Source organism: Quercus lobata, chromosome 7 (genome assembly GCF_001633185.2).
Source record: "Quercus lobata isolate SW786 chromosome 7, ValleyOak3.0 Primary Assembly, whole genome shotgun sequence".
Taxonomy (NCBI): Eukaryota; Viridiplantae; Streptophyta; class Magnoliopsida; order Fagales; family Fagaceae; genus Quercus; species Quercus lobata.
This window is the reverse complement of record NC_044910.1, coordinates 29192017-29202692: the sequence shown is the minus strand read 5'-3', so window position 1 is coordinate 29202692 and position 10676 is coordinate 29192017. Positions and strand designations below refer to the sequence as shown.

General features: G+C 37.2%; 1 protein-coding gene across 1 annotated transcript; it reads right to left on the bottom strand.

The window, feature by feature from the left end:
• Positions 1 to 5196: 5196 nt before the first annotated feature.
• Positions 5197 to 8156, bottom strand: LOC115952379. The gene is made up of 3 exons (XM_031069538.1): positions 7157 to 8156; positions 6410 to 6955; positions 5197 to 5511 (listed from the first exon to the last, which is right to left on the bottom strand). Exons 1-3 carry the CDS (start codon positions 7988 to 7990, stop codon positions 5401 to 5403), a joined length of 1491 nt encoding a protein of 496 aa, XP_030925398.1. The 5' UTR covers positions 7991 to 8156; the 3' UTR covers positions 5197 to 5400.
• Between the last annotated feature and the right edge of the window lie 2520 nt (positions 8157 to 10676).

The window sequence follows — 10676 nt, the reverse complement described above, 5'->3', positions numbered from 1 at the left end:
ATCCTCCTCGGCTTGGCCCATAAATCATTTACGCCCTACATTAGCCCCTCAAAACCCGGCTGTCCAACCTCTGGGCTGGACAGGGGGGTTTTGGTGACGCCAAACTTCTTCCTGTGGCCCAATCCATTCGGCCTATTAAACATGCTGGCGGTTCCTCATATGCCCAAGAGATTCACCGGTCTACGAGATAGTTTTTAATTTCGCGCTTGAGGCGTTCTTATCGCTTGGGGTATCCAAAACGCGCTTTGAATAATCACTATTTACGAGACTACTTTAATTCGACGATTTATTTTGATGGGGTGGAGAAGTGGAACCGGCGTGTTTGGGTTTGCTGATTCCTTTGGAGATCTGAACCTATTAAATGCCCCCCGCTCCGCCCTCTGTATAAGTAGGACAGGAGGAGGTTATTGTTTTTACCAAAAATCCCTTTTCATCCCCCTGCGACTCTAGAATACTTAGCCTCCCTTAGGATTCGGTTTACTCGCTGGTTTATACACTTAATCGTAAAATACTTTACCATAACAACAAGGGATGCAAAAGCCCCACCCCTCCCAAAAACGCCACGTTCCGATAAAGCTTATCATGGCTCGATCAGGACAAGGATGGCGAAGACTCAAAATCAACCTCATCCTTCTTTCAGTCAAAATCCGAAGCAGGGACTCGTCACGTCAAACTTTCGACGTGACTGAGTCGAGAACACCCAAGATCGTTACCATCCGGCTCCTCACGAGCGTACCTAATATGGCACCGGCATGTTAGGAGTTAGGGCTGAGGCAGGGGCTAAGTGCTTCTGCTTCTCCCTCTTTTGCTCCTTGGTGCCCTCCCCCTCCCTCTTCTTATTGTCTTCCCAGCACCAGTTCCGCCCTGGTGTTGTTTCTTTTCTATCTTTTGTTCCTCTCTTTGTCTCTTCATCTCTCTCTCCTCTTCTCCTCCTTCTTTACTCATGTCCTCCATTTTCTTTATTCATCCCCTTCATCTTCGTCATTGATTTCTTCCTTACTATTTCCTTCTTCTTCATTCATTTTCTTTTTTAAAGTGAGTCCCTCTCTTAGTATGAGCAGCAATGAGGCAGAGATTGGAGAAACTTTGAAGACGAGTTTAAAAGACGCTTGACAGTTTACTTTTTTGTACTACAGATGTAATGGTTGCTTAGGCAGTTTACATTTTGTATAGGCTCGTTTGAGCCCCTTTTTGTATGTTGTAATAATTTTTTTTTATATTAATAAAAATTGTTGTCTACCTTATTTCGCATGTTATGTCTCTATGTTTTCATAAATTTGCAAGCGCTGCTCGGCACAATAATATAGCATCTAAATCAATGACGACTAAGACCAAAATATTTGATAATAAAATGATGTCGCCATAGCTTTAATAGAAGTGCTTGGCACAATAAGGCCGACCCGTAAAAAATAGTACTTACCCGGAACTAGCCGAGGAGAGAACCGAAGGCTTGATGCCGTGTGAGAAATAACCGTCCGAGGACATATCCCCTGCCAAATGAATAGCCCTCTTATACGACTAAATGCTGGGGCGTCCCACCACCTTCCTTACCCCCTTATTGGCCTTAACCTTCTATGGTGTTTAAGCCGTAGACGAAGTGACTTGACGTTTTTATCAAGTAGCCCATCTTACGAAATTCAAACCTTTACTTACCCAAGTATTTGGTTTCCCCATAGGCTTGAGTCCGAGGACCATGCAAGACATAGGTTCTGTCCGACACTTGTAATTTTCATCTTTTGTACTTGGTTTCCCATAGGCTTGAGTCCGAGGACCATTCAAGACCTAGGTTCTGTCCCCGGGCCCTTGTGCTGAATCGGGCCTGGGCCGTGAGTTGACTGGGCCCAAAATTAGGGGGTATTTCCGTATTCTCAGGCCACGCGATATTTTCTGGGCGTCCCAGTATTCGAGGTGCGCCTTCTCGAGACTCCTCTAACTTCAGGGTTGCAGACGACGTTGGAAATCGAGCCAGAGACATTTTGTCTGTAGCGTTCCTTGGGACGCTGCGTGAATTAAATGCTACTATCTTATCTTTTGATATAAATAGGAGAGAAAGTTACTTTTCCTACGCACAAATCCTTCAGTTTCCTCCTTTAGGAAATCATGTTTGAGGCGAGGGTTAGGGAAAAAGAACTTTCTCCACCGCGGAGGCGCCGTGTCCTCCTGAGACTCGAAGGAGTGATGCACGGGCCAAGAAAGCATAAACTTAAGAGAAATTTACACTTCTACGGAAGGGGGAGGGTGTCTCCCCCCCTTTCAGTCAAAATCCGAAGCAGGTTCTGGTCATGCCAGATTTTTGGTATGTCCGAAGAAGGAATTTCCACCATCAGCACTGTCTACCTTGTAACCGGCAAATTCTTGCGGGGGCTTCCCAACTTCCGGCTCCCTGCGCCTTTTCTGTAGATGGTGTTAGCTTGAGGTCAGGTTCTTTGGCTGCCTGAGTTATGGGCATGCAGAAGTGTCGAGGAATAGTTTCCTTAGACAACAACTTGGCGCAGTAGCCAACCTCTCCTCTGAGCTGTCCCCACGGCTTTCTCTCCACTCGCTTGTATTTCCCTTTACTTATGTAGTCAGCTTTAGTGTAAGCTTGTTTCAGCTTTTCATTGTACACTGTACTGTTCCTTTGTCTTAATAGAACATGAGTCCATTTCTCTATACATATCTTTCTTTTCCGTAACAACTACTTTATGCATGAATATTAAATGCAAGCTTGCTCTTAAGGATATTCCGAGCAGAAAAAATGCTTTAATACAGGTTCCTACTAATTCAAACTCACAAATATTATCAAGTATAACAATGATAACTTTCAATAAATTAAATTCTTGGAACTAACCGGGATAAGCGCTGAGTACTACGCGATGCATGCTAGACCAATTTCCGAGAACGATAATCTCTAAATAATTCGTTTGAAAGGGTAGCTAAGTAGCGAGGGACTTTGATTGTGTTTTTAGGTAATGAATTGCGTCGTACCGGATCAACCCCTTTGACACTAGGGACTCGAGGGCAGATTGTGGAATCTATGCATTCAAGGTATTAACCCATTTGTGAACTAGGAGTCCTCCTTGGATGGATTTTGAGGTTTACGTGCCATAGTTGGTTCCACATCCAGGTAGTTGGTTTTCCCATAGGCTTGAGTCCGAGGACTATGCAATGCCTTGGTTCTGTCCAAAACCTAGTTTTCCGCATCCAGGTAGTTGGTTTTCCCACAGGCTTGAGTCCGAGGACTATGCAATGCCTTGGTTCTGTCCAAAACCTAGTTTTCCGCATCCAGGTAGTTGGTTTTCCCACAGGCTTGAGTCCGAGGACTATGCAATGCCTTGGTTCTGTCCAAAACCTAGTTTTCCGCATCCAGGTAGTTGGTTTTCCCACAGGCTTGAGTCCGAGGACTATGCAATGCCTTGGTTCTGTCCAAAATCCTAGTTGGTTCCGGCATCCAGGTAGTAGTTGGTTTTCCCACAGGCTTGAGTCCGGACTATGCAATGACTAGTGCAAGGTAGCCTTGAGTCCGAGGACTATGCAATGCCTTGGTTCTGTCCAAAACCTAGTTTTCCACATCCAGGTAGTTGGTTTTCCCACAGGCTTGAGTTCGAGGACTATGCAATGCCTTGGTTCTGTCCAAAACTTAGTTTTCCACATCCAGGTAGTTGGTTTTCCCACAGGCTTGAGTCCGAGGACTATGCAATGCCTGGTTCTGTCCAAAACCTAGTTTTCTCTTTGTATGGGGCCTTGGCTTGCCTTTAGCTCTAGGGGAGCTAGCTCTTCAGCCAAGCCCCTTGAGTTTATCTATACGGTTAACGTTACCAAGCGCCTAGTTTGTTCTGTATGAGGAGCTTTAGCTTTTAGGGGAGTTAGTTCTTCAGCTAAGCCCCTCGTCAAGAAACGTAGCCCCTAGTGAGATTTTATACTTGAACTCTATAACCAACAGTTAGAAATAACAGAGGAAGTGTTTCAACCTACCACCTGCGCCAACACGCAAGCCTTCCCCACAGACGGCGCCAATTGTAGGGTCACGATTCGTGGCGGACCGTAACAGTGTCGGGTTCGCACGTAAAACGGCCCTAACAATATCATTTGTAGAGCGTGGGTTTGAAAGGCTAGGCCTTGATCGATAGGCGGTGAGTTTTTCAGGGGGTTCATACAAGGTTAAATGATCGTCACCCCTAGAGTACTTCTCATGGAGGTGGGCTGGGAGGCTCTCGTTTCTTGGCCATTTTTCCCAGCCCCTTCCCAAGATTACTTAGTTTTTCTTTTATACTCGCCTGTATCCATTTATCCTTTATCCACGTGTAGGGTCAATCTTTCCAAGGCTGATACTTGTCCCATCAGTCTATCCCCCAAAGTCGTTGGGGGTGGTTGTAGAAGCCAAAGAATGCGGCCCTGTCGGGTTCAGAACATTAAATGATAATAACAGCAGCTTTCCCCGGATATTTTAGATCTTTTTTTCCGAGTTTCAGTTTTATACCATTTTTACCCTTCTTTACGAGGGGGAACTTTGGGTCTGCCGAGGACTGAACTACCCTCGGCGGTACCCAAAGGCTATTTTGTTGAACTTGGGCCATAATCCTCCTCGGCTTGGCCCATAAATCATTTACGCCCTACATGTATGTATATTTGTGTTACTGTTCTCAAATAGCATATAATGCATATTTTTTAATGAATATTTATCTTAAGTTTTTGTAATATCTTTTTTTTTTTTTTAAATTAATATTTGACTATACTCTATATTTATTAAAGAAATGACATAATAGTAATTTTGGTAAAAAAAAATTATTTTTCATTTATTTGATTTTTTTTTTTTAGAGAGAGTTTCAATTTATGGTGTCCGCTCCTAATGATAGTTCTTTATCATCAAACCAAAACACCAATTAGTTTTTGGTATAGGCGGGGGGATTGAACCCCAAATCTCTTATTTAACCATCATAAATTTTACCAGTTGAGCTAACTGGAACTCGTATTTGATTATTTCTATTCAACAACCAAAGAAAATAATTTTTCATTTTGATCCCTTTCTTTACAAATATCAAAACAATAGAGAAATAAATATTTAATTAATTTCCATTTATTCCTGTGATATTCTATCGATTCCATTTCTTATAAACTCTCAAACATAATGTTTTACGTTAAATACGTGTTTTGCATAATATTCTCCATGGAAAAAAAAAGAGTAACATATAATATAGCCTATATAGGTGTCGTGGAAAATATAAAATAGAAAAATCAATATAGTTTCAAAACATAGAATATTGCTAAATTTTTTTAAAAATAAGGACAAAAGGCTAGAATTCCATCTACATGGCCATCAGGAATTGGACTCAATGCTTGTCTTCAGTCATTGTCTTGGCACTTCAAAGAGTCAAAAGTATTTCACTATCTTCAATACGTGTTGACATATTCTTCTATCATCTATGGAGGAGTTACACTCTCAAATTGATTGCAGCTTCTAATGTTGACCTGAATCCCTCTCTCTACCCCGTCTGAACCGTCGACGACCTCGCAGCATTGCCTACGTGGTGCCTGCTCATTAGACACTCATTCAATCAATCTCCATATGTGTTAGTCAATAGGCACTAATTTTTCTTTTGGGTAACAGTATAAGTAGGTCATAAATCGACTAGTAGAGATAAATTTCCACAAAATCAAACCAGACTATTCAAAGTCTTACTCATCATATATTGCACCGATTGCGCATAGAAAGTAGCACTAGACAACAACTTTGCAGAGAACTAAGGTGTCGCTTTCTCAATAAAATTTTCTAGAGTTTGTCTTTTTAAGGGAATTTTCTAGATATTTTGAAACGAAAAGCAATTTCTTCTCTTTGTTATGCACTCATTTTTAAACAAATGAATTCAAATTTGTTACATTATTAATATTTAAACAATGTTGATTATCATTATTTTGATATCTATTTAAATTATTGATGTGATAATATATAAAATTTAATTCACTAATTTCAAAATAAATAGAGAAAATATACAAGTCTAAGTAACATTTCCCAATTAGGTTCTACATAGAACAAGCTATACTAAGGAAATCAGCTAATCATTTAATCAATAAAACATGATTAGGCAGAGGTCCTCCAAATACAGAGGTCTACTAAAGAATTTAACTATGAAAATCATCTCAAGGGCTCACCAAATCAATATGCAATTGATAAATTAAACCATTTATCCAATTTACTTGCTAAACTCCAACTTCTAACAGTCTAATTTTTTTTATTCATAGTAAATTCATTTTAATATGAAGCTATCATTCACATTATTTATATTATGTATCAATTATAACAATTATTTCAATTTGAGTCCTCAAAACATTTGATTTGTTATGGAGTGTATGTGCAAAATTGTGTTGATTAAAGAGTGTATAAAAAACTCCCCTCATTCTGAAACGCACTCATAGAAACAAAAGTATTCACCTGATTCCACAAGTCAGGGTTGAAACTTGAAGCCGAGACGTTGAAAGATGGAACAATCAAGGCAGAAGCGTAGTCAACACGGCCGCACCCAATTTCCGAGTCTTCAACATGCCTTTTATACGTTGTGAGTGATTGACTCACACCAACTCTCTGAACCCGATCCAAGTAATACAAAACCGGTTTTTTACACTGGTCTGTACCGACTGGCCGTGTATTAAACGTGAAGGGCTTTTCACTCGAGGTCCTAAACGTCTGAAATGTCAGAAATGCAGTTTCGAGCTCCTTAGCCGTTATCAACGATGGATATAATTGGACAACGTAACCCCAAGACACCGATACAGACCAATTGCGTTTCAAGTCGTAACAGAAACTATGTTGCAGGGTTCGACTTGGGTCCATATTATAAGCACTGATTAGCTTCTTGAACGAGTCGAGCTGAGTCAGGTTCGGAAATAGTGTCTGGATAGAGTCTAGGTGGTGCAGGGTCACCAATGGTGCTAAAGGGTGTGCAGCTAATAAACCATATGGGTTCCCTTTTATGTCAACCTGTAATTAATAGATGTTCAATCCTAAAATAGTAGGGGCCAAAAATTATATCTCTAAGTATCGAAATCAAGGCATAATTGCATAGTCAAAAAACCTATAACTCAACTGACTAGTAAGATGTTTTCAAAAGAGATATCCACAATTGAAATTAAAGAAGTAATTGCATAAACATCATGTAAAGGGAAAGGGAAAGAAAGATACCTGATGAAAACCAAGCTCTTTGGTGAGTGGTACGCCAATCTCACTCAAACAAGCTTGGATCTTTTGATCAGAGCCGTACAAATTGGCGTAACGATTAATGCACCCATCTAAAATCCTAACAAGCTTGGCGGCCAAAGGATAACTAATGGCGAATCCACCACCTCCATAGGCCATTGTATAAGAGAATACAACATCTTGTTCCACACTCTCTGAATTCCCTCCGATGTAATACATCTGATTATGATCATATTTCGATAACACAGTAAGCAAGTTTTCAGTGAAAAAAACTGTATCATCGTCACCCATCACGAACCACCTCACGTTGTTTAACCCCAACTCAAAGCTTTCTTTCACAATACGGGCAAGCCGAACCGCCGAACGCGAACCATACCAGCATGTGTACTTGAACCTAGATATGTCACCGGAGACTTTGTACGGTGGTGAGGTCTTAGGCCAAGTAACATTGTCTGGAGGCTTCTCATCGAGCCAAACGAAGCCGCGAGTGATGTTAGGCCTCCACCATAGCTCAGTGTAATTCTTGCGCTTGTTCCATGTCTTGGTCGACCCTGCGATGCCAAACACGATATGGGATATGTTTGTATTTTCGTACCCCGTGGTGATATTACTGTTTGTGAATTTCTGGTTCACGATCATTCGACGGCAGTGGGGGCAACCCTGTGTTTGGCTTGTGAAAGCAAAGTAGAAGATAAAGGAGATGGATGCGATGGTGCAAAAGAGATAAAAGGCACATGTAGAGATGACTCTGATTGTTGGGATAACCAGGAACTTCCATGCTTTGAAGGGGTCGTGAATTATTACTCTTGTACTAGACATCTCTCTCTACAGTGGGAAATGAATTCCTATAAAAACAAACACTACTCTCAAGAAAATATATATTATGAGGGAGAAGAAGAAAAAGGGGGGATTTTTGATTTGGAATAGAAGTCAATCCCTTAAGAATTGCTTAGCAGTTGAAGCACATGTTAGTTTGTTGCCAGAAACGTTTCCCTTCGAAAAAGGGCAGGATAAATGCTACTCATCTCTATTTAATATGTTGAATAAATATTCTGTACACACTATTTTTTTTTAGATTAAATTGCAATTTACACATTTGTAATTTTAGATAATTTGATTTTGTTCTAAAAATTTCAAAATTTGGATACATATTTTTAGTGAGTGTTTGGATCACGTCCACGTTTGGATGTTTTGCATTTCAGCCTTTTTTTTTTTTTTTTTTTTTCTGGACCAGCGCTTTGTGCATTGTTCATGGGACATGAACAGCGCATCAAGACATATGAACAGTGTTTTTTAGTATGAACAGTAACCGGAAATTATTTTTTTATTGTTTTCAGTTTTCAGCAAAATAAGCAGTATTCAAGCGCACCCTTGATAATACTAGCTTGTAACTCCATGTATATGCATTGATACACTTAAAAATATACAATAAGATGCATAATACAATTTATATATATATGATTTAAATACTATTGATAGTCATTTTTATATTTTGTTAACTGTTTCAAAAAAAATTGTCAGTATATTATTAGGTATAAAATATAAATTGTATATGTTTTTTTTTTAAAAATTATTGTGAAGCACATATTTTTTTACAATTTATTTATTCTAGATTCGGTGGTTTTTGTACTTAATAACTTACTTTGATGAATATTTATGATGTGGTCCCACCTTTGATTCTTAAATTAAGAAATAAAACTTTTTAAGAATAAATAATTTATAACACATTGTGCAAAATTTGAACTCTAATTTAAAATTCTAATTTGAGTTTCTCTCAACTCCACCTATTTTATATATATATAGGTATATAGACTAGAGCGATCATACTTCTTTTAATTCTAACTTTTTTGCTGTCACTCCACTTTTTTCTGCCATTTATCTTTATTTTTTGGTCCCATAGTTAAACCTAATGTTCAAACTTCAATTACTTTTCTGATATGGGTTATAATCCTTTAAGTATAAATAATGGTTCGTATTTATTTGGTAATTTTTATTTTTAACTTCTTTTCTCTCATTTTTTTTTTTTTTTAACATAAAAAATCTATGGATTTTTTTTTTTCAAAACTGTTATTTGAAAAATCCAATAAATAAGGAACCAGATACCGCTGCACCTAATCGTAACATTGATGTTCCTGTGTGGACTGGACTCCTCTTCTTCACCTTCCTTTTTTTTTTTTTTTGTTAATAAAAAATTGTTTTTTCTGGGTCAAATCAATAGTTCTAACTTTTTGTACTGCCACTCTACTTTTGTCTGCCACTTTAACTTTTTTTTCTTCTTTTTTGAGAAAAACTTTTTTTTCTTCGTCCTATAGTTGAAGCCGATGTTGAATTTTCTTTTAACTAGTTAGGGCAGTATTTATAAGTCATGACGTGGGAAAAAAAGTACGGTAATAATTAAGGTTAATTCTAATTTTTATTTATATTATAAAATAAAAATATGAATTATTTAATTTTTAAAATATATAAAGATTTATATTAATTAAAAGAGATATTAATTGTAAGAATTTTGATAATTATATCGTAAAAAGTTAATCTCATTCGTTTAAGAATTTTGATTAACTACAAAGTTAAGGTAGTTATTTAACATATAAATATTTATTTAACTATAATAGTTTTTTAGTATCTACTTGCTAAAGACAATATATCTATTCTCTAAAAACTTCTAAGAATGATAACAAATTTCATTATCTTTCAACAATAAACAACCGAGTTTTGCTAAGAAATTTTAAATTAAAAGAAAAAAAAATTTATCATCATTCTAAGAAAATTTTTTAAAGAATTTTTATCATTTAAAATTCAAAATACGTAAAGAAAATTTTTAGGATGTTAAAATTTAGCAGGAGTAATTTAGATATTACACAATAAAATATTTTAAGATCATAAACTTTCATTAGAGTTTAACTGAGATATATAGACTAGAGCGATCATACTTCTTTTAATTCTAACTTTTTTGCTGTCACTCCACTTTTTTCTGCCATTTATCTTTATTTTTTGGTCCCATAGTTAAACCTAATGTTCAAACTTCAATTACTTTTCTGATATGGGTTATAATCCTTTAAGTATAAATAATGGTTCGTATTTATTTGGTAATTTTTATTTTTAACTTCTTTTCTCTCATTTTTTTTTTTTTTAACATAAAAAATCTATGGATTTTTTTTTTTCAAAACTGTTATTTGAAAAATCCAATAAATAAGGAACCAGATACCGCTGCACCTAATCGTAACATTGATGTTCCTGTGTGGACTGGACTCCTCTTCTTCACCTTCCTTTTTTTTTTTTTTTGTTAATAAAAAATTGTTTTTTCTGGGTCAAATCAATAGTTCTAACTTTTTGTACTGCCACTCTACTTTTGTCTGCCACTTTAACTTTTTTTTCTTCTTTTTTGAGAAAAACTTTTTTTTCTTCGTCCTATAGTCGAAGCCGATGTTGAATTTTCTTTTAACTAGTTAGGGCAGTATTTATAAGTCATGACGTGGGAAAAAAAGTACGGTAATAATTAAGGTTA